The 23,835-nt window shown below is 41.7% G+C and overlaps 2 protein-coding genes and 1 non-coding gene across 5 annotated transcripts in view; 1 reads left to right on the forward strand and 2 right to left on the reverse strand.

Moving 5' to 3' along the window:
- Nucleotides 1-14,231, reverse strand: part of EIF3A (eukaryotic translation initiation factor 3 subunit A) — a 32,995-nt gene extending 18,764 nt beyond the window's left edge. Inside the window, exons 1-9 of one of the 2 annotated variants that reach the window (XM_040564579.1) lie at nt 14,070-14,231; nt 10,887-11,077; nt 10,551-10,687; nt 6,037-6,200; nt 4,735-4,934; nt 3,365-3,573; nt 2,172-2,343; nt 1,080-1,184; nt 177-275 (exon numbers count right to left, since the gene is read on the reverse strand). In XM_040564579.1, the coding sequence (XP_040420513.1) occupies nt 177-275; nt 1,080-1,184; nt 2,172-2,343; nt 3,365-3,573; nt 4,735-4,934; nt 6,037-6,200; nt 10,551-10,687; nt 10,887-11,077; nt 14,070-14,118 (1,326 nt within the window). In that variant the 5' untranslated portion in view covers nt 14,119-14,231. The remainder of the gene's footprint in view (nt 1-176; nt 276-1,079; nt 1,185-2,171; nt 2,344-3,364; nt 3,574-4,734; nt 4,935-6,036; nt 6,201-10,550; nt 10,688-10,886; nt 11,078-14,069) is intronic. The other variant, XM_040564580.1, reaches the window with a different exon arrangement.
- Nucleotides 456-579, reverse strand: LOC121073609. The gene has a single exon (XR_005821839.1). It is a non-coding gene; the product is annotated as a small nucleolar RNA SNORA19 (small nucleolar RNA).
- Nucleotides 14,232-16,060: 1,829 nt separating the features above from the next.
- On the forward strand, nt 16,061-23,193 carry DENND10 (DENN domain containing 10). 2 transcript variants are annotated; one of them, XM_040563378.1, is made up of 9 exons: nt 16,061-16,308; nt 16,606-16,802; nt 18,003-18,082; nt 19,132-19,280; nt 19,478-19,589; nt 19,960-20,060; nt 20,902-21,009; nt 21,598-21,692; nt 22,444-23,193. In XM_040563378.1, exons 1-9 carry the CDS (start codon nt 16,263-16,265, stop codon nt 22,618-22,620), a joined length of 1,065 nt encoding a protein of 354 aa, XP_040419312.1. In that variant the 5' UTR covers nt 16,061-16,262; the 3' UTR covers nt 22,621-23,193. The 2 variants fall into 2 exon arrangements, with proteins under 2 accessions (XP_040419312.1, XP_040419313.1); XM_040563379.1 differs by having other exon boundaries at nt 16,151-16,308; nt 22,942-23,193.
- Nucleotides 23,194-23,835: the final 642 nt, after the last annotated feature.

Raw genomic sequence — 23,835 nt, forward strand, 5'->3', positions numbered from 1 at the left:
AAATGAAGTACAAACCTGAAGATATGGGTTATACTGGAAAAGGTATTTAGAAATATTAATGGTCTTCTAGTTGACAGAAGCAATTTAGTTCAGCATGGAAGTTTCCAGTTCAGTGTTCTTCCAAAGCGTTTTCTAACTCGCGCACGCTTAGGAACGTACATTTTCCTGATTCATACCTGTTGCAGAAGGCGAAGAATGGTATTGTTCTGCAGGTGAGGAACATACAGCTGCAGTTCAGGTTCCTTTTCAGCTTGGTCTTTCACCCAGTTCAGAACCTATCAAAATTCTAAAAAGTTACTTAATCTGCACCAACACTTAAAACTTCAACATCAAAATACTAAGCTTTAAATACTCCCATTTCACAGCTCATGAAACGACAGCATTTGTGTCCAGATACTAGGTTGTTTTACCAAAGTCAATCTTTTTATCAGGATCTTTTTATGATAGCTAACACTTTTTGTATGAAGGTGACTGACAGTACTGGCAACATCAACCACACTGCTAATTTACCTTCAAGTTCTTTTTAGCACTTCAAATATCTTTGTTCCCACTATCAAAGAAAAAGAATGTGATGTGCTTCATTAATTGCAGAACTTAGATCAACACAGTCTACAAGATCTCACATAATTCCCAATACACTACATTGAGGTAGTAAAAACTATGGTATAGTTTTTATAGTTCAGATAGTAAGTCTATGGTATATTTTTTCACCTCCTACACAATCCACTTGCATGCACACCTTCATCTTCACACAAGCAGTTTTCTCATTCCTTCGTATTTAAGTCAAATTTAACTCAGTAGCATTTCCACTCTCAAGAGCTTCCGATATATTCCCCAAATTCAGTGCCCTTACAGAGCACCCTAGAGGTCTGAATGAACTTTTATGCTACTTCAATAAGCTAGTGTGCTACATATATCAGCTACTATACACGTACAATTTTAATGGAATTTGACCGAACAAAGCCTCCTACTGAAAATTCTGGCAACAGAAAAGGCTAGCTGATACTTACCATAAATTATATTTAAGTAACAGACTGTTAGCCGAGACCAATTACTACGCACCCAGCTACAAAACTTACCTTGCTGACACGGCTGCATAACTTGAGCGGGTGAAAGTCAACTTCAAGCCAATTGTAAAGTTCCTTCACTTCAGGAACAACATACTGGACTACGTTGAACCTCACCTAACGTTAACAACAACAAAAACCACAAAGATCTCAAAATAAATATTAACAAATAGTTATGCTTTAAGAATTTTGCATTTCAGAAGTTGAATAGGCACCACATGTACCTCTTAATACAGTTCATTGACTTTTTAATTAAAACATTTCTAATTATAGTGACAATAACTGTACACTATACCAGTTAACCGTATTTAACAATGGGAAACTAGAAAAAAACATAGCAGCATGGTAATTATTTAGACTGGAGTGCCACCCTCAACATATTACAGACCTACAGTCCCACTACACAGACATAGGCCCACATCCAAACTAAAAACCATACGTCTCAGTTTATAACTGACATTTTAAATTGTTTTTAAGGCAAACTAGAGAAGTACCAGAAGAAAAAACAACATAAACAGTAAAATGAACCTTGACTGTAAGTTTTAGGTATGTATGCAAATGAAAGCAAGAAATTCAAGCATCCTCTGAAAAGGATCTATGACTGAATGCCTAATTTGTTTGTAAATACCCAGAAGGGTCTGAAGACAGATAAATCTGGCCTCTCTTCTAATGAAAAAAAAGGATGTTCTCATAATAAGCTAAGTCGTTATCCTCCACTATTTATCTGCCCCGAGCTTATTGGAGCCACATTTAATAAATAGGCCTCTCCTTAGAGAGGGGGAAAAAAGTTGTGGTTCACAATGCTTTTCAGACCCCTCAGAGTTTGAAAAGCAAGACATTTGTTGCTTGGATGACATACAGGACAACACCAAATACTGCTCTGTACTGCACGCAAGGATTCAGGCCTCTCATTACCACCACCATTTCCAAACAGTCCTTCCCATGAATCTCAATTTTTAACTATAAGTTATATACAGTTAAACACAAAGCTGTTTCAATTTTGAAATTGCCATCCCTTAACTAGGCGCAGTGCTTCTAGAACGAAAAAAAGTCCAAAAAGAAAACTCTGAGTTTAAGAGATCTGATCCAGACACTACCACCTACCATATCATTAATAAGACTGCCACGTGTCGGCGGGGCCTGAAGACCTAGCAGGGTGGCCAGCCGCCGCTGTTTTTCAACAATGATGCCATCCATATCCAGCAGGCGGGCGATATCAGTTCTCTCAGGAGTTATAGGAATTGACAGAGTGGCCAAAAGGACTCGAGTGGACATCCTGTTGACGAAGTATAACCACAAAAGATGAACTGCAAGAGAATACTACTTACTTCATTTTCACATACATGCCAATTCAAGAGTAGGAATACCTAGCATTCATAATGCAGAACAGGAAAAAAAAACAGGAATAACGGAAAAGATGGCAACTGTGCACTAAGTACAGTATGCAGTGCTCTTCAGTAATCACAGGAAAGATTTTGGTAACACGTTTTTCATTACTTATACATGTGTGTGTGTATATATATATACACACACATACATATATACACACACACACAGAGACAAAATAAATTTAAGCTGCCTCTGTAAAATATCAAAATAGTATAAAATAATGAAACCAGCACCTTTCCAAACTTACTTTATTCCAAATCCATACAAGTCATTTTGATTACATTGCTTTTTAAGAAATTATTGCTAGAGGTGCCTTCTGATGTTACAATGCAAGTAACATTAAATATTTAAATGCTGAGCTTAGTACCAGATGAACAGGAATGTAAGAATTCCCTACAGTGTTTATTTCCACCAGACTGATTCTACAAATACCTGTAAATGAGTTTCAGAGTTTAATGCAGCCAATGATTCTGCATGCTTCAAAACCCTTGCCAGATACCATACTTTATCACCAAAAAAATTAAAGGTCATTTGGCTACACACACTTGCAGATATTAAGGAAAAGTTTACTTCCCAAGACTTCCCTATTACTGGCATAGGTATCACCACTCAGAATAGAAACTGAAAGCAAAAACTAGGTACTTCGCAAACTTGCTTAGATTCCCTGTCAGTAGGGAAGAAGGAAGCTTAAATAAGGTGATCCTGATGTTCACATTACTTACACTGTAGCTTTGTAAAATATCCTTCTTTCTCTAGTTTTTGGGGGCAATTAGTACTGGCCACTTTAGGCAAAGCTGCTCATAGCCATACATGTTATCTGCTTCTTTTGGGGTACAATTTAGCTTTTTTTTTTTGAATCTACAAGGTTAGAAATAGAATCTAAAATCACATTAAATGTCTTTGCCCACCTCTGCATCTCCTCTTGCGTGAGATTCTTTCGCATTTCTCTCGATAAGTGATAAAGTCGGTGAAGCGTGGATGCATGAAAAAGAGCATTTCCTGATTTCCAGAAGACAGTTGACACTTTGTGATAGTAATTTGCCATCAGCTGTGGTTTGGGTGGTTTCTTAGACAAGGCAAATAGCCCATGAATATCCTCCACTGCTTTGAAAGCTTCCTAAAAAAACAAACACACTACTTTTAGGAAGTTTTTGCAACCCTTCAAAAAGGGAAAAAAAAATGAAAATTCACTAAAGACTATAAAACTACAACCAATAAGTCACACGTTATGGATGCCCCATCCCTAGAGGTGTTCAAGGCCAAGTTGGATGGGGCCCTGGACAACCTGATCTAGCGGGTGCTATCACAAGGGATGGAACTGGGTGGTCTTCAAGGTCCCTTCCAACCCAAGTCATCCTGTGATTCCACAAAGACTACCTTTATTTAATACCACTGAAAGCTGTCATATCGAGTTCTGGCAGCTACATGTAATTAAAAATTTCCTTCATAATAAAGAAATTATTTGGACGTACTGCAAACCCATTAACTCTCATCTGTTAGAAACTGGGAATTAAAGGTTATTTAATTTGGGGGTTTTTTGGAAACTTTTTTTCAGATTTTCAATCTACAAACCAAGAAAAAACTATTTCTATCATTCTACCAATTCTACTATTTACTCTTTTTACTGTTTTCACACAAATCACATCTGTGATCAAAAAAGGTTAGTTTCCCTAAAAACAAAAATGTATCTTGGAAATGCCTTATATATAACAACTTTCAAAACTAAAAAGGAATCAGTGTTAACAGAGAGCATTCTCCAAGTTCACAGATAGGACAACTCGGACTCTTTAGGAATCTGACGTTAGAAAGATTCCAAAAGCAAAGCACCTTTTTGAAAAATACTACTTTGAAAGCGCCCTCACTGACTAGACACTGATGTACTTCAGTTGGAAGTGCTGGGGCCCCAGCCTAACAACAGGCTTTGACGTTTGCCAACCACTTCCCAGTGATGTAGTCCACGAGAACACAACATGTAAGAGATGAAGACGTCAGTCAACTTCTCCCTCTCCCAACCCAAAGCAACTCCAACCACTTCACCACTAACTACTACAAGCACAAGCTTGGTTTGAAGCACTACATGAAAACAACAGTTCCAGAAACATCGGATGAAGTATTCAACACACAAACAATAATACCGCATTCAAGATACTAAAGAGTTTATTCTTCAACTATTCTCCTGTTTTTACCTTGGAGCATACACCATGAAACATGACCTGCGTGGCAGAGATTCTGGAAAGGTTGGATGCTACCGTGTGATTAGAGGAGGCCTGCTGCATACCTGCCACAGCTCCATGCTAATAGCGCTGTCGAGCTGCACAAGCCTGGTCTCCAAGTGCATGGACTGGCTGTCAGGGTTGTTGAGGTTGATTGCTGTGCTTTGGTTATGATGACGCTGGATCTGCCCCAGATGCATTCTCAGGTTATCGCAGAGCTTACGGAACTCCGCTTTACGCGTGTACTGCAGGCAGAACTTAAAAGCTGCAAAAACACGAATTAAGAATGTTTGCTCATGGTGATTTCATTGTAGTCCTAAATGGGATTCAAATATGTAAATCGATGCATTTAAAGAATCTTCATTTACAGTCCAAAGACATAGCAAACAAGATCTAATCAGTCACGCATAATAAGTTACAATGCAGAGCACTACCAGCTTGACCTCAAAAAATTAAGATGTTTCTACGCAATTAAGCTTAAGGAGCAGAGGGAATGCTTTGAATCAAATGAGAACATTCTGATTTAAGCAGCGATTCCAGATTTTGTTTTGAACTATGTGCAAATACAATTCTGAGAAGAGCATGAATTAAAGCTTCGCCTTCATAAAATGTGGGAAAAAATTCTCAAGCCATCTAGTGTGGTAAAGTTAAATGAAGCTTTCAAAAGGCTGAAGATAACAGGAAAAAATGTCTTTGATCCTACAGCTCCTTTCAAAAACCTGATTGCGCTGGGCCATTGCCACTGAAAATCCTGAAGTATCTCTACCAAGAACAGTCAAAATAGGAGCTCTCAATACTGTTGCCGATACTGTTGCACAGAGACTTAAATACACACTAAGGCACCTAGAACTCATCTGATGGCCGTTTTTCCTAATATATTTGCACAGTTCGGGCCTAAAGGTAAAAACCTAGCAGCTTTTTTTCAAAAGATACAGAGCCTCAAGTTACACATAAAGATGGAACATATTTTCCACTTCTCATTCCCCCTTAAGATAAAAAGATGAGCACACAAGTACCCATTCTTAGAAATTAATTTTTCTGCAGAATAATGCCAGGAAGAATCAGACAAGCCCTTCTCCTATTAACTTCTGAATAGTATTTTACTAAGTTATTCTCAGTATATCTAGGAAAAACAACTTTTTCCTTGCATATTCTGTTGCAATAAAAGTTTAGCATACAGAAACCTCCATAAGAAAACCGTAATTTTAAGAACAGTGTGTGTGCACACATATGCATAAGAGATCAACGTATTTTTAATTCCAATGCAATAGCCAAATAGGAATAACCTCTCATTTTCTAGTTTTACAGTACGTAACACAAAACTCCTGAATCTCATTATGCTTTAAGCTTCCATCTTTTCAACTTACCTTGCTGTGCAATATCATGGTACAAACGTTCCACTCTAGAATTGTTTCGGAGAAGATCCAAACATTGCCGATACGATTCCCACAGAAATTTAACCCATGGTGTCAAAAGCAGTCGGTCAGTACGGTCCTGAGTGTCTTCTCCACTTACAGCACTCAAAAGAACACTACAGTTGGGAACGGAGAAAAGGGGAAAAGGAGAAAAAGAAGTGGTTTATTCCCCACAGTTCTCCTTGATTTTTCTCATTAAGATCTAAGATAAGACTGCAGGAATCCAACCAGCTACATGCTGCTGAATTAGCTACTCCTTAGTTTCAAATTGATCCTTCAAAGTTTTCCTTTAAAGGATGTAGATATCTTTTCTTGATGTTAAGTTTCCAATCTTCGCCCCTGCATATATCACTGATACGTACAAGTTCCACAGGTAAAGACTTCTGTAGGTTGTGTGTCCTTCACACAAGAAAGCTAAAGGAAACTAACTCTAGGATCTTCACCTTCCCCATTCTATCAAGGAGCAGCACACTGTTACTTCTGTCTGACCCCAGTACCACTGGCTACTCAGATACTTTGCTACTTGCTGACGCTTCCTTTTTAGTCACCGGCAAGGCTGCCAGGAGGAGCTCACTTCTTGCTGATACTTGACACAGGAGAAATGTGTGCCTTACGAATTGCATTTTCGCCACTGAAGACTCCTATACTGGCACACAGAGAAACAAACAAGCTCAATACATTCTCTTCCTCTACTTTTATCTGTAACCTCAAATCAGTTCACCTTTTACTGTCTTTAATTTTGTCAGCAAGCAAACTGGAGGTCAGTAAAGGATAAGCTTACAACCCGGGAGCATTACAGCAAAACTCAACTCTGAATTTACCAACCAACACAACACACTTTGTCAAGGATACTCACAGAAGTATCTCAGCATACATAACCAAGCATACCTTATTATTTTTAAAAGCATCCTGCAATTTCTCTCACTGCTCAAAGATCTCTCCAGCCAACACAAACATACCATTTTTCTAACCAATGCTTTGACACTAAAAGCTAGAATACAGAATACTAGAAATGAGCAGTCAGTTTCAGTGTCTAAGTACCAGTGGGATTCCTCTGTAACAAGGACTGTTTCAGGCATTGAAAATAATGTGGAATTACAAGGAAAGCTGAGGAATTCCTGTTACTGAAGGACTTAAAGAACAGATGAGAGAAGCATATTTAAGGAATATTTTATAATTTATTATGACTCAGTGTAAAAGAAAAGATTCAATAGTCTCTTCAGATCCTTCTCAATGATTACTTTCTAAAAAAAATCTTGGTCTTCACCAGAGCACAGCACCTAAGAAATGTTAGTTTGTAATTGCTTTTTTGTGGTCACACGTCACTGATTGCACTGTCATCCTGGAACAACTACTGAGGACAGAACTTTAACCTTTTCAGTTTTTGCAACCAACGAGCCTTGCTGTTAACATGCAAATCCACAGCCTTCTACTCCAAGTCTCTGTGAATTGTATTTGACTTCTCTAACTCCATTCCTCACCACTACCTACAATGTCCTCTCTGCTAATTTCTTTGAACTTTGTACCGTCAGTAAACATGACTGACTTTTCCAGTTACTTTCCAAGACTTTAATTGAAAGACTTCACCCTAACTCTCGATTTCCCCCTCCTCGCACCATTACATGCTGTCTGTCTGTCCCTGGGCAATGCCTCTATCACCTTCCAACTTGAAGAACATCCCACCCGGTACAGTATCAACAGCTTTACTTTTCTCCTTGTTACACCTCTGACATTTCTTGAATTTAAAAAATGTAACCACCAAAAAAAAGATTCTGAAGTTACCGGACATCATTCACCCTTCAGCAAGCCTGTGCCGAGTTGTTTTTGTGTTTTTAACCCCACGTACTACTTCTTCAGAACTCGTGCTTACGACCTGAATGTTACAATGATCAAGACAAGGTAACAGCAGATCAGCAGCTGTTCAGACTGCTCCTCAGGCCTACCTGTGGATGATGAGAAACCACGCTGCCTGCTCAGATGGCTCTCTGCAGAGCTTTAGTACTTGAAATATCGGCTGATACTTTTAAAACTCCGCAACGGAGATTATGCCGTCACCCAACACAATAAAGCTGACTTTTCCGTCCATCTCAGGCTAAGTAATTTCCAAGCTCCTAAAAAGCATGTTTCTTTTATTCCACAATCCATATGCTTACAAAAAAGCAGCAGTAAAGCGTTGCTTTGGTACGCAGACCACACCTAGGATGGCCAATCTCAACCTATCAGACTTCCACCACCCTTTTTCCTAGAATTCTCCACTTATGGCTAAACATCCTTTTATTGTTTCTCTTAACAACTTCTGCAAAGTTTAATTTGGTTTGATTTATTACCTACACACCTTGATTTTTTTTCAAGGATACGGACAATTATCCTCTCCCAAACTCATTATATTACCCCACCTTGCCACTTCTTTTTCAGAACTATCACCACATACACAGCTGTACTAGCAGCGTTCACGTGACCATTCCCTAAAATTAAGGGATTCATCTGAAGAACATAAATACACAGTATGAGCTAACCCCACTTTGCCTGAAGCAGATTAGAAAATTCTCCCACAAACCGTTCTGACAACAGAACGCTGACTTCTTGCAGAGGCAAAAGAAACCAAAAGCCAGAGAGTGGTTCATCCAACGTGGCACTATTGCTTAAGCTGTCTGCTAACTGAAGGTCTACAAAGGAACTAAAGCAGATATATTGACTGATCCTTTTTTCCATTATTCCGAAATTCTCATTTTCTATCCAATTAATTATGACACACAGAACAAATTTGTTACGCCTTTTCTGCTATTACCTCATCAGCTGCCTAAGCAAGTATAAAGTAACATTTCCTTTTGTTTGCAGATGCACAATGTGGTGGAAAAAGTTTGAAGGTTACTACATAAGAGAATTAAACTAGCCTAGCACAATTAATAGTTTACCAGCTTTACCAAATTTAATTGTTTCCCAACTGATAACAAGCAGCTTTCAATAATAAAATCACCAATACCATTATAGGTGCAGGTTTCAGCAGACCCTATAAAGCTGTCACCCAACTCTCGGAACTGCATCTCCTTTTTCTTCTCTTTACTGTTTATTTTATGTCCTTTACTACAGATGCAAGGATTTTGTTCAATAGAGGTGACCCTTCCTATTTCTACTGCTACCTCTCGAACATCCTTAGTATTCCATTTTCAAGCCATCATCTTTATTTCTCAGCTTCCTAACTATCTTCCGTCCGATGAATTCCAACTGCAACTACGGTTCTACCACATTTTTATTATTCTTACACTTGAACACACAACTTCACATTTCCCTTCTTTTGCTGTCAATCCTTCTACTTAGAGGTATTCATTTTATCCACTCCTGGATCTGGCCTCTTGAAAAAGATGCCCCCACTCATCCAGTGAAAGCTAGAAAGAGACTGCCCAATTACTCTTGTTCCCCCCTCAAGGTACAGTTCCTTCCTGCATCATCATCAGTACTCCTTGGACACTGACACCTGGCTTGCTTCATCACCTTCTCCCTCTCTCTTCTTTCGTAGATGCACTTCTACAATTTTTTCCCAATCACCTTCACCTGTTTTTTGCTAATTTCCCCTCTCAGATTTTCTGTTTTGCGTGAAGCAAACCTGTTCCTCAGCTCTAGGTCTTTTCCATTAGCTCGTCTCTGCCGCCTTCTTCCAGCACCCAGATATTTCTACGTCTCAGCCTCGTAACGCAGTGGTTCGTTCTTTAGCACAGCATGTAACACTGAAAGCACACATTTAGTCCTTCTCTTCCATTATATCCCTCATATCCATGGTCATTTCCATGTGTGTTTTTAGATCACAAGTCTCCTGCGTGCTCCATCAGAAAGCACTTTGTATCCATGTAACACCTATTACGTACCCTTGCCAGTAAAACATCCAGTCTGCGTTTGTCTTTACGCAGGTACTTCTGACTTGTCATTATGGTGAATCTTCTCCTTTACTCCCTTAGTCAGCTTCCACTTCTATTTATTTTTTCGTTCCCAATTATTTCAATAAGTTCCCTAGCTGTTTGCAAATTCCAACATCATCTCTGCTGCTGACAGCAAGGCATTTAAAAAAAATCTTCCATAACGCCATTAAAATACAAGGAAAGTAAGTGCATGAAAAATAAAACCACAGGTTGTAACTTTAAATAATCTGACAGCGTGGTATTAGTCATTTAACTGCACCATGCACCTCGTAAATCAATACAAAAGCCATAGTTTAATAACTAAGTCGGGAAATTACTGTTCAGGTGTACTACTCATAAAAACCACATAAAGTCTCAATTGAAGAATGTCAAAATATAGTCTTCCTTGTTGTCTTTATAGATATGTGTGTGTGTATATATATATATATTCATATATATACACACTCAGAACATTCACCAAAAATCTAGAAATCCTTGCGTCAGTGCTCTATAAACACAAAAATAAGGACACTTTGCTGGGAAGTGCTTACAGTGTAAAGCCAGGCCTCCTACCTCTCTGGAGTTTGAATGTTATCTAAGTCTTCTATGTCCAGTACCATCTGCTGGGATTCTTCCTTAGCTGCTTCCGTTTTTTCTTCAGCTAACTTTAAATAGGCTCGAACAACATCCTCCAAAGATTTGATGTTCACCTACGCCAAAGGCAGAACACGTAAAGTTATTTCCCCCCACGACAGGCAGCAAATATTTAAGACGTAAATGCTACAAAACCAGGAACATCTAAAAAGCAGATTAATTCTGAGTCAAGACTGATCAGTTACATTTAGATCTCATCAGCTGACACAAACCACGCTTGCTACAAGTAACAAAGAAACGATTCAGAAGCCCTACCTGCTGGCAAATGTTCTTGTACTGGTACAGCCCTTCCTTTGCCAGGTGACTCTTGCGGAGATCCACACAGAGTTCCAGGTACTTCAGCATAATCGGCTCGTGGATTTTCTGCCATGTTCGGTGTTTCTTACTTTTCATAACATCATAGAGAACATCAAGGGCAGGCTGCTTTTTGCCAACCTCAAGGAATTCTGAAAGTAAAATCTAATTAGCAGAGGAGTTGCAACCTAGAAGATACATGCTATTATGATTAATAGTGTAACCTTTTAGAATTTAATCAGCTCTAATCAAATTCCACTGATGGTTTGATTTACCTAGCTATACCAAAAACGTTGGCACATGCAACTGCAGGGGCAGTTTTTCAACAGCATAACTGGCAAACAAATGCAGACCTCTCCATTAGCATGCAAATTTAGGGATGGCAGAGGTGTCTCTCCATCCATCAAGGCATGACTAGGCTCTTCATACATATTAATAAAACATGTGCATCCACTTTTAAAGCTAGTTTCATCATGAAGGACAACAACCACCCACCACGAGCCTCGCAGTACAGATCTAACAGGATCTGTCAGCATCACAGCAGCTCCTGTCTATGGGGGCAGTGAGGTGCTGGCACAGGCTGCCCCAAGAAGCTGTGGCTGCCCCATCCCTGGAGGCGTGCAAGGCCAGGCTGGATGGGGCTTTGGCAGCCTGGGCACCTGTGGGAGGTGTCCCTGCCATGGCAGGGGGTTGGAACTGGGTGGGCTTTGAGGTCCCTGCCAACCCAAACCACTCTGTGATTGTGAGATACACCGCATGTTCCGCTCAGTACGAAACAGAGCGAACCACCCACGAGCACATCACATCGTGAAGCAGCACAGCCACCTACCAACACACACGCTGAACGCCTACACTGAAGGCATTCACCACAAAAAGCAAGTCAGAAGAATGATGAGAATGGGAAACAAACAGGTTACAGATAAAGAGAGAGGAGGGAGGGAGGTGGAAGGGGAGAGAAAATAAAGTTGTGTAAAACTAAAAAAGAAAGGTAAGCGTATTCTTAAAGAGGAACGGAGTTAGCACTTTCCACAAAGTATTTTGGAAGTGCCTCCATTCCTCAAGAAACAGCGGCAGAATAGGAGGAAAATCGGAGCCTGCTGAAGGTGCTCAGGCACACAGATGAACTTCAAAGACCACAAGGAGTTTCTTGTACAGTCCTCATCACACTCCACAAAAAAAAAAAAAACTATAACCAGTGTTCTAAGTTTTAGAATGTCAGAACTGAAGTTAAACATGGCCAAAAGTTGCACTTTGAAAACAGCAGTAACGATTTAACTTAAGGACCACACTATCAGATGTTTGGAGCCTACTTTATGTAAATAATGAGCTTGCGTAAGATGAGCAAGCTTCTTTGTAGAAAAAATATAAGGTCACATATAAAGATACATAAGGCTACAACGTGACAGTATTTGGCAGTATTTTAAACTCGCCAAGGGAATTTTAATAAAGCTATCCTCCATTCTATGATGTAAACTGCTATTCTATCTCAGTGCTGCTTTTGAGGCAATTACTGCTGAGCTTTACTGGGTTTTATTTATGAAAATGAACCTGAAAGGCAAGTTGAATCTTGCAACAATGCCAGGCCCTTCCAAGCACCACAGCTTGCAGTGGTCGATAACTGGACAAAGCACAACATTAATTCATACTGTGCTGAAACTTTTAATTAACTCTGGCCAAGCAAGTTCTTGCCAGAACATCAAATAATTACGGCTAATTTAACAGACACTGTAGTAAAAGCACGCACAAAGGGAACCTGAAGAGTCAAATACAGCACTGTGTCTCCTTCTGTAAGGCACACAGGGATGTGTAGGTTACGGAACCAAAGAACTGCAGCAGACCAAATGTAAGAGCATTAACCCTGGAATAGCTGTCAGAATGACATTTTTTCTGGTTTTTACATTATACCGCTTGAAATGCAAAAACATATCTAAATCAGCAACAAGGCTGAGCCCCTGCAGGCCACAAAGACTTGACCCAGCTTGTCGTGTTTTCCATTCAGTCTACTGCGGCGTGGGATCGTCAGTGCTTGTCTGGAAAACACTTCCTTCAGTTCCACTCCTTGAACCCCACTCCTTCAATTCATTCAGATTTAACAGATGTGCAGCAGTACAAAAGATGTGGATCTAACACTGCTCTTCGATACCAGGAAAGCAGAAATGCAACAGCAGATTTAAAGGGCAGTTTAAAGCCAATACTTCAACGGTGTGACTTCCTCAGCAAGCAGGAGCTTTCCCCACCCAGGAATTCTGAAGTTGAATCAATGGTTGAATAACATCATATATGTATCTTTTACAGTAAAAGGACTGCTAAAACACAACTTTATCTTTGGAAGCACTGGATCTGATATTCTTTTCCATATTTTTATCTGTGACGTTTGTAGGAATGGTTATACAATGAATTTTAGGAATCTTGAGATGTAATATTCAGCATTTCTTGTTTTTTAAGATAGTTACCGAATTATGTGTAATCCCTAGACTACCCTGCCTCTTCAGCCGTCATTTCAAGCCCCACTAATCCTTTGTAATTTCTGGATGTCTAAACGTGCAGCCTGCACCAACGACGAGCCTAAATGCTTTTCCTAAGCGCTTAAAATAGGATATTATTTAAAAAAGCGCCCAAGCCGTACATTTAGCCGGAAAGGCGTCAGCCGATAAGCACCCTCAGCCCGGCTTTGTGCACGGCAGAGGCACGAGGCAGGCGGCAGCGCCGTCGCCCCGGTCCCCTCATCCCGGCGGCGCACTCGGGGCCTCCCACCCCTGCCCTCCCCGCAGCCCCCGGGGCCGGAGGCGGCTCCCGAGCGTGGAAAAGCCGGGCCGGGGCCGGGCAGGCCCCGCGGGGCCCAGGCCAGGCGGCTTCAAGAGCCCGGCCTCGGAGTCCCGGAGCCCCGCGCTGCCTCCCGGCACCTCACAGGGCTTGCCCGGCTGCCGGGGGTGGAGGGGGGGAACCCGCACGGCCGGGCCCCGCTCCCCGTACCCCGCTCCCCGCCCGGGCCTCGCCCGGCGCCATGCGGCCGGGCCCCGCCGCCTCCCCTCAGCGCCGCCAAACGGAGGCAGAGCGGGGCCCGGCGGGGACAGCGAGACCCGGCCGCGACGCGAGGGGAGCGGGGGGAGCCCCGGCGGGGCCGGGAGAGGGGCCGGCACTGACCGTTCGCCCGCTTCAGGGCGTTCTCGGGCCGCTGGAAGTACACCGGCATGATGGCGGCGGCCTCTCCTCACAGGGCGGCGGCGCGCTCCGGGCTCGGGCGGGCGGCACGCGGCGCCGGAAGGGGAGGAGCGCGCGCCGCCGCACGCCGAGACGGGGCCGCGCAACCGGGCGGGGGCGCGCGCGGGGATGGGGAGCGGCGTGGTTAAAAGGGCCTGGGTGGGCTTCAGGGGTCCATTCTAATTTTGATCGGTCTGTGGTAGCTGCTCACCCATGCATTTCCTCACTGACAAATTCAATCTTTTGACTTAGAAGCAACACAAAAATACACGAATTGCACCCAGAAGTCCCACAACATCAGCAACAAAGCAATAGGACAGCAGTAATTAAATCCATGACTAGTGGGATATTTTGGATTAGTAAATGTTTATGGATTAGTTTAAGGCATTTAGTGTGCTGTGCTCGTTGGTCCTTCAGCAGAAACACGCACCTCCACAGCAAGGTCACTGATACCGTCCCAACGACAGCTGCTGAAAGTTTCATAACTCTTATACAATACATTTAAAATTCACTTCTAATGTTGGCTTGCAAGCATGGTTTATTGCTAAACAGAAAAATAAGTAAAACTGAGAAAAAAGAAGACACTTGTATGGAAGTTTTAGTGATACTGGTGTTTCCATGTAACTCAGCCCCTCGATGCTCAACACTTTTCACTGCATTCCCTGGGAGTAAAAACGAGGAAAATAAAGCAGCTCTGCTTTTTCTGTCTCTCTTCACTTGAGAGTTGCTCCATGTCCTTGGTATCTCTCTCAGATCAGGTGGCTGTATGACACGTGGTGCTCTCCATCAGGCCACGCTGTTGATTTATACAGAAGTATTTGACTACAGTTGCACTCTGTGCTGTCTCCAACAGCCTAGATATTTTGGCTTCAAACCACAGCAATATGTTCAGCAGAGCCTTCATTGAGCTATTTGTAGTGCTGAACAAGTCCTTTTCTTGTGTTCATTAAATTAATATATCAGTCTGTCAGACGAGTGTCAGGCACCACCTAGGTCGAGTGGCAGTCTCCTGGCACCTGAAAGCCACCAATGCCTGTGCCACTGCAGCTGGTGCTTACCCTAAGGCTTCACAACCTGTTCTGCAGAGAGCCTGCATGCTAGCAGTGGGCTACCATTCGTTTATTTCTATTTAATCGTAGTATTTGCTATTCAGGAGCCCACTGCACTTTTTTCAATCTCTCTGAAGTTCCTGAAGGCCCTCAAGGCTTGACTCAGACAATTTGACATCAGGAGAAGGCCTTACCGTCTGACTTCTTGTGCCTTTTTAAACACATATACTTTAACTTTGTGCCATTATTAACCCCCTTAAGTGCTCTCTGTAGCCAGGCATGATTCGTGACAGACCTGGCCTCTGTCAGGCCTACGCATTTTCTTTAGCAGCTTCTGACACTCCTGGAGTTATCCCAGGTATGTCAGAAGTTCGGCAAACTATTCTTCCTAATCTGTTGCTGCTCTGCACTTTTAGTGAAGTTTGTGCACTGTGGCCTCCATATACAGCATTAAGGTTTATTTGTTAATCCAAACTATGAAACAAGATGGTTCTGTTCTCAGATGAGCATGTCCTTACACAGAGTTATTCAGGGATAGCTGTTACACTTTGTGAATATTCTCTGCCCTAATCAGGCTGTCTTTAGGCAGAAGCAAGCCTTTATGAATGCTCAGTAATTTGTGAGGCCGTTTTGTGCTTTGCTCAGCAGTAGGTGTTGGGTGCAAGGTAACTTCAAAAGGTGAGTCTGTGGGCAACGCAACCTCATCTTGCATCACATTCAACGTAAATTGTATCCTGTGCCTTACAAAGACACGGAAAATAAAATAAATATATATAAGGAACGAAACACGGCAACGGCAGGGGCTGTTTTTGTCAGTAGCCGCTGGAAATTAGGCCGGGAAGCAGCCGAGCGGGTGCCGGGGCAGAGGCCCCTGAGGGGCGAGCACGCAGCAAATGGCGGCCGGCGGGGCGCGGCGGGGCGGTCCCCGCTGCCCTCAGTGCCCACGGGCCGAGCCGTGCCGGGCTATGTCGGACCACGCCGAGCCGTGCCGGGACAAGATCCCCCCGCAGCCTCCAGAGCCCCTCAGGCCCGGCCGGGGCGGAGCGTGGGGTGGAGGCGGCGGGCGGAAGGGCGCTGGGGCCGGAAGATGGCCGAGCCGGAGGCGCAGCTGCTGCTGGCCGTGGGGCTGATCGGTGAGGGCCGGGGCCGCGAGGGGAGAGGGGTCGGGGGAGGCGATTTGAGGTGAAAGCCAGGAAACCTCCCAAATATGTCGTCTGTCGTGCCTTCCAGCTCTCCTAACCTCAGGAGGAGCGGGTATTTATTAATATTTACCAAAAACCCTGCAGCACAAGTGCTGCCATGCAGCGTTTGAGCTGCTCGGTGTAAGGTGGAATTTGAATCTGATTCCAGGAAAACAGGTCTGATTAACCACTCGATTTACTCCCTTGCTGCTGTTTGGCATTCTCACAGTGAACATCTTTCCACCATAGAAAAAGACACCAGCGGCGATGCGCTGTGGGTCTGGTGCTATCCGTCCGTGACAGCGGAGCTGAGGAATCTGTTGCTGCGGAAAAGCTGCCTCACGGATGAAAACAAACTGCTTCATACCTTTGTGTTTGGCCAGTACAAAAGGTCGTGGTTCTACATCACAACTGTGGAAGTTCAAGAGTCTCCGGTCTTGAAAAAGGTAGGACCTGGCCCTTTTGTTTTCCAGCAAAGCCCAAGGAAGACTTTTGGGGAGCATCCTCTGGCACTTGTTTGTTTGGCTATAAATGGTGTTTTGTGCTGTGATGAAGGGAAGGGATTTGAGGATACAGATGTAACTCCTACCCAGATGCCTAACAGCTCCCTGTGTTTTGGTTTTCACCAAGATGTGTATCAGATACGTTTGCGGGAAAGGCATTGAGATACATAGAATCCAAATTGGGTAATGAGTATTAAAATGGAGATCCTATTTCACACCATTATGTCTAGTTATTTTGCATTTCAAGTTCACTTTTTTTTTTCTTTTTCGATCAAAAAAGCTTTACAAAGGGTCTTTCGTATGGTCCAAATCTTGTTCATATGGAAGTGGTTGAGTTGAATTGCATAGGCACTTTCTTTTCCACTGCATTGATGACTGAAAGACCACATATACCCTTTTACCTTCAGTACTTTCCTTCCCTGTTATAATGTTCATTAGGTTGTCTGTTCATACATTTTTTGTATTTTATTGCATTGTTAAGCAGTAGAGCAACGTGGTAATTTTGCGTACCCACAGCAGAATGTTGCTTGCCTTTCCTTGCTCCAAGATCATATCTCCTTTGAGTCTTTAAAGTGTAAAAAAATGTGTCCAGTTCTGTGTCAGTCACAGTAGGAGATGCTGTTTAAGGAGGACATGTGAGCTTGGTCATAGTCTGCAGACTGTTAGCCTCACACTGTCCCAGACAATGATCACTCAGGATCATTCAGGAAGTTAAAGAGTATTTCTGTTTGTGTGCCTGTTGTCCTTGATTTTTTTCTAGTCTCTCTCTGAACATGTTGATGCTCTCTGCCTGTACAGCCTCCTTTGACAACAAATTCTAGAAGTTTGTTACCCACTGTGGGGAACAAAAATGCTTTTCTCTTCTTTAAACTGATCTCATGACATTAAAGGAAAGCAACGTGTATGTACTGCATTAAGCGAAGGATGATATATATGAGATCTGACTCAGTGGAAGTGAGTCGCATCAGAAATCCATTAGCCAGACCTCTTCTGCAGTTAGTAACTGAGACCTGCTGCAACTCACTTTCTTTGTATTGAAGCATCTGGTCTGAGTACTGCAGTGAGTTCGGTAATGTAACAAACGCTGTCCTTATGGAGTCAGTAAACAAGCTGTGTGTTTTTCTGTGTGTGTGTCTTGCCCAGGTGACCCACTTCTCCATTGTTCTGACAGCCAAAGACTTCAACCCGGAGAAATATGCAGCCTTCACTAGGATACTCTGTAGGTCTGTATAAAAGCCTTCTTTGGGTGCTCTGTAAAGATTTTGATCTTACCAAGGCAAAAGATTAAACGTCATTGTGTTGTGTTTACATTTGGTCTAACAATCTGTTGGAAATCCAGTCCTACATACTGAATCAGATTATATAAACCCTAGATTTGTGGTTGATTTGAGCTTGTTATCGTGAGCTCGTAAGTGTTGGAAGAGTGCTGCGTGTCCAGTGTGTTTTACCAACAGAGGCTTCTGACCATACACACAAACATGCTCATTTTCTTTGATACTGTGTCTTTAAAAGGTAGAAACTCTTGGGAAGAGGTTGGTGCTGATATCAAAAATATTTAGATTAGCTGTGTATTACTTTGGTGTTGATTTATAAGCTAACGCTTCTTTTCAAGTCCAGGATGGATTCCTCAATCAAAAATGGCAAATGAGTTTCAAATGTGACATAACTTTGTATCTGGCTAAAATGGAAAGCAGATAGTTGAGAGCTGAGTGCTTCCTGAAGTATGGTAACCTGTAAAATAGGCTATGATCTCTCTTTCTGCTGTCTAGAAGACAGCTATAAGTATGTTTTTTGATTGTTTTTAGTGAGTATTAAGGGCATATTTTTCTTTCATCATTTAGCAAACAGTACAGAAGGATGCCTAATGGTACTTGAATAATAAGTGAAAAACTATTCATGTGGTCTGTGTGTAATAACAGGAGTTTCTGTAGTAGTTTTTCGTAAAGCAGATACCTTCTAAGTCTGCAAAGAATTCTTAGTCTGGACACCTGCTTACACCTTTGTGTTAACATGTTTCTGTTACAGTAAATGTTGGTTCCTTTGTAAAATAGGACACTCCAATAAAATACAAGTTAGTTGTTCATTCTAAAAGACAAGTTTTTGTGTGCACGCCTGAAGACTCCTATTTTAGTATTTAAAACCTCAACCAAGTGTCCAAAATAAGAGTGCTTGCCAAAGAGATTCTATTTGTGATATCTTTATATTTTTCATATGTCTGCTGGTATTGGTTACAGTCAAAAAAAAACAAAAAACAGTCTTTCTTTTCACACAGAATCTACTTGAAGCATGGAAGTCCAGTTAAAATGATGGAGAGTTACATTGCAGTCCTTACAAAGGGGGTCTGCCAAAGCGAAGAAAATGGATCTTTCCTCAGCAAAGACTTCGATGCTCGGAAGGCTTACCTTGCTGGGTCCATTAAAGGTTAATACCAGAAGTCTCCATTCTGATTTATTTTGTACTATGTAAATTATAATCAAATTTCATGTGTTCTTCAAGTAAATAGTGTGAAGTGTAGTCTGTGTTGTTATTAGTAAGCTGCTGCTGCTGCTTCAAAAAAAAAAAAAAGAAAATACCAGCATGTTTATCCTCTATAAAATAATTTTCCCCTCTTTTTTTAGATATAGTATCTCAGTTTGGAATGGAAACGGTTATCTTATATACAGCACTGATGTTAAAGAAGAGAATTGTGGTATATCATCCTAGAATAGAAGCCATCCAGGAGTTTACCAGGTACAGCATGACTTTGTCAATCCCTCTCTCCTCACCTACTCACAGAAGTCCAGCAAATCTTGAACCCTCATTGAGTGAAGTGCCCATATTTTGTTGAAAAAGATTAATATACTATTAAGCATTGTTACTGAAATCCTGCTAAGTCCTTTGGACTTTAGCTGTTGTGCTACGTCAACTGAGAGAAATTAACTGTAGCATGAGCGATAAATTCTTTCACTGATAGCAAAAATGTCTGTAGTTTGTGTGTACACATGCTGAGTGAGACCTAGTCATATTAATTCTTCCTTATAAATAGTATTTCATATTGTAAAACTCTAGTTAGCTCAGGTAAAAGTCTGTTGTGTGTAAAGTACTAGTTGCATTTCCCTAGGACTTTGCCTGCTTTAGTGTGGCATCGACAAGACTGGTCCATTCTTCATTCGTACGTACATCTAAATGAAGAGGAGGTGGAAGCCTTAAAAGCCTGCACAGGTAGTGATGATTAATAAATCAAAACACAATCAAAATTTAATTTCATTTTTCATTGTTGCAGTGTCTTCCACTAGTGCTCTTTGTGGTACAAGTGGTTCTTTTGCTATTAATGCTATCGTTCCAAGTTAAACCACATTTTTTTCTTTAGAAAAAGCAGATAACAGAAGTGTTAGAAGATAACTAGTTAATCTGGTGTTTCTGGGTGGATCCTCATCAGTCTAACTGCAAGTGTAAAGAAGCTTTGGGACTTTTTTGATGTTTTGATCAGAGGGGTTGAAAACCTTGGTATTATACAGAAGCAACTCACTTTAGATAAGCTGCTTGTGTTCAGACTTTTACACAGCTAGTACTTCATTTTTAGGATTTTCTTTTTTTTTTTAATTTTTTTTTCCTAACTCTGAAGTTCCAAATTTTTATTCTGACTGCTGCCAGTGAAGTCTCTGGCTCCTAATCACCGGCAGACTTTACCAGCTGTAGGAGTTTGATCTCCATGTGTGCCATTGTTGGGTGTGTGTAGTACTTGCCGTGCGATGCAGGAAGAGGCCCTTGGCTTATTTGCATATATAAACCAACCTTTTTGTATTGCGTGTAGTGTTAGGGGGTTTATCATGTTCAAGGCAATTTTAGAAGTTGATTTTTAAGCTCCTCAGAAGTAAAGAATTCTGCTGGAGATGTTAATTGAATGACTAATAATACCAAGAGAGCAACCTCTTGGATCCAATTAGTTAGATACTCTTTGAACAGAATTTAGGACTGCGATTTTTCACAATATCTTGGTTTTGGTTTTGTTTATGAAGATTTTAGTCTTGCCTGATAATCCTGCCAAAATTCTGCTTTCCAGGTTACATTGCTGGATTTACAGATTCTGAAGTGAACAGCAGGCCAGATCTCTATGATGTGTATGTGAATTTGGCAGACAGTGAGATCACCATTTCCCCTCTAGTAAAAGGTTGGTTGCTTTCTATGTTTCGGATGTGGGGGCTGTTTATTTCAGAGTTGGCAGTAACTGCTGAACCATGCTGTAGGTCAAACAATCTTGGTCCTTGTTCCATCCTGGTTCTGAAAAGGCAATATGGAAGCTTCTGTCTTTCTGTTTTACTGAGACCTGGGAAGACTGGTGAAACTTGGAATTGGGAAAGACACGCTTCCACTTCCAACAAACGCACTGTTGAGATTTCAGAACGTTCATGTTCAACGATTACGTGGGAGAGGCATTCAGCTGAGGGTTACTGGATGCAGAGATATCACATGAATCTTTAGAAAAACATTGCATTAAATACTTGGAGACTGTGTAGAAGAAAAGCTTTTATGTGCTTGTCTTCTTGCTGTTCCTTGGTATCTGCTTAAGGCTGCTTTAGAGGTAGATCACAGGCCTGTGACAGCACAGCTGCTGCTCTGTCAGGTTACTGCCTTTACAGACAGATATCAAATGGCAGTCATAGAGAGGACGCTCTGTTTTGGCTTGCTATTCATATGCATTTCTAGATAACATGAGAATGGTCATTTTACATGAATCTGTACATTTTTTCTTACACAGAGGCAATGACAATGGGAAAACTTCACAAAGAAATTGGACAACTAATTGTTCAATCTGCAGAAGATCCAGATAAATCAGACAGCCAAGTCATTAAGGTGAATTTAATTTTTATTTTTACTTTTAAATCTACCTAAATTACTTCTATCAACTAAAATCTCACGCGGTTGGGGGGAGCGGGAAGAAGATTGTCACTGGAGATGAGTCGATGTCTTGCAGAGTCAATGTCTTATACACTCTACCTTTTTACAAATGAGCATTTTTATTCTTCATATGGTTCTAAGGATGACCTATTTGATTTATATTATCTCTTGGGTAACCACATTGCTGAAGAAACTTCAGAATTTGCATTGAAGAATTCTGGGAAAACTGATTTCCAGTTGTTTTCTACAAAGCATGCATTTTGCTCAATACTTTGTCAATAGTACTGTCAATACCTTTGGAAAAAGTCCCACTGAGATATGGCTTCTCAACTCTAAAAGACCGATCTATTTATTTTTTTTTAAGGACGATGCTTTTTTCACTTCCTCTTCCATCAAATAGATCATTACGTGTTTCACAACAAACAGCTTAGTCAGAAAAGCTCAGTTAAGCCAGCAAGAGAGGCCTATGGAGTAGCTGTGTTCCATCAGCTGCAACTTTCTTCAGCATTGCCCAAGAGTAGGCTGAAGAGCTGTTGCTAATTTGCCATGAAACGAAGGGGGTCTTTGTTCAAAATTAACCATTTACTTCCCATTATTTTCTTTTTGTTCCTTATTGTTTTTTTTGTTTGTTTGTTTTTTAATACGTGTTAGAACCTCATAATACCTAATGCTATATTCATGGTTGCTTGTTTCTCTGTTCTTCAAGGATATTTCTCTGAAGACAAAAGAAATCTTGGCTACTTTAGCCTCCCTCACTGAAGTTTCTGATGGCAGTGAAAAACCAACCCTTAACTCTGAGGCCCTGAAACAAAAGCGATTTCCGCCAGCTACAGAAAACTTTCTTTTTCATTTAGCAGCTGCTGAACAAATGCTTAAAATCTGATTTTGATGCACTTCAGTGTAGTGGACCAGTTCAAGAATATCTTTGCCATACAAATAGGAATACCCAATTTTTGTATGGGCAAATTTAGGGTGTAAAGTGAATGCCATATTTACCATGTAATAACGCAGAATATCGGGGCTTGACCTGGAACATACGGAGGCGTATCTAGGAACATTCCTGGTGTCACTATCTTTCCCCAACTATAACTTTGTACCTAAGGCTCTCGTATTTCATATGACAACGTGGGTGTGTATACGTGTAGCATGGGCACGTGTGTCCAGGCTGTGCCAGGCGTTGTTATAGCGGCCGTTTGTCGTGCAGGGTCCAGATGTTGGACAGCTCTGTTCTTACTCTGCCCTGCGCTCCTCGTGTCTGGAACACAGGCTGCAGCAGGTCAGCTGCAAAGCCAACGCATTTTGGATGTGCTAGTCTCTGCGCAGGGATACACTGATCACGTTGTTGGTCTGAGTGCTCACTCTGGGCTTCCAGGTATGTCGGGTGGTCAGATACTGCTCTTCTGGACTGTCTGAGACCTGGAAATCCCAAATAAATGGAAAAGTTCTCTTCTTTCTACTTGAATGTGTCTAGGTGTAAAAAAGGATGTCTGGGGACAATCTGACATGGTAGCCTTACTATATAGAGGAAGAGGTATTTGAAAGCTTGCGTCGGAGTTAAGCACCTCTTGGACTCTTGCCTTATAAGTTCCTCCTTTCACTCCATCCCATGCCTCTGCTGGAGGAAAAAGAGGACAGGAATACTACATTTAAATTGGGGCTTCCTAGGAGGCCATAGAAAAGTGCTGCTTCACAGCTGGAGTCAGTTACCAGCTGTTGGGGCTCTCACCTGAGAAGATATCTGGCCTTTAGTTCCTGACCCATGTGATAGAAAATAAGATTAGTTAAAGCCTAATGGACCAGAAATGTCCAAATGGCTGCTTCCACAGATGGGGCACCAGCTTCTTACACTGCTGGAGCTGTAGCACGGGTACTGTCTGATGGTGCTCTGCGTAGGCTACATGGAGGTGGGAACTTTTGAAGTAATAGTGAAAACTAGAACACGGTTTATTGAAAATTAAAACATTCCTACTCGTTTGGTTGCATAGCTGTAGCTCAAGGGATTTTTTTCTTTCATTGAGCAGCCTGAAACTAACCGCTCTGTAATCTTCTGAGAAGAATTTAGATTCTGTGTAGGGAAATACTCTGAGCCAAGCAATCT

The sequence above is a fragment of the Cygnus olor genome, chromosome 7 (assembly GCF_009769625.2).
Source record: "Cygnus olor isolate bCygOlo1 chromosome 7, bCygOlo1.pri.v2, whole genome shotgun sequence".
In the NCBI taxonomy this organism is placed as follows: Eukaryota; Metazoa; Chordata; class Aves; order Anseriformes; family Anatidae; genus Cygnus; species Cygnus olor.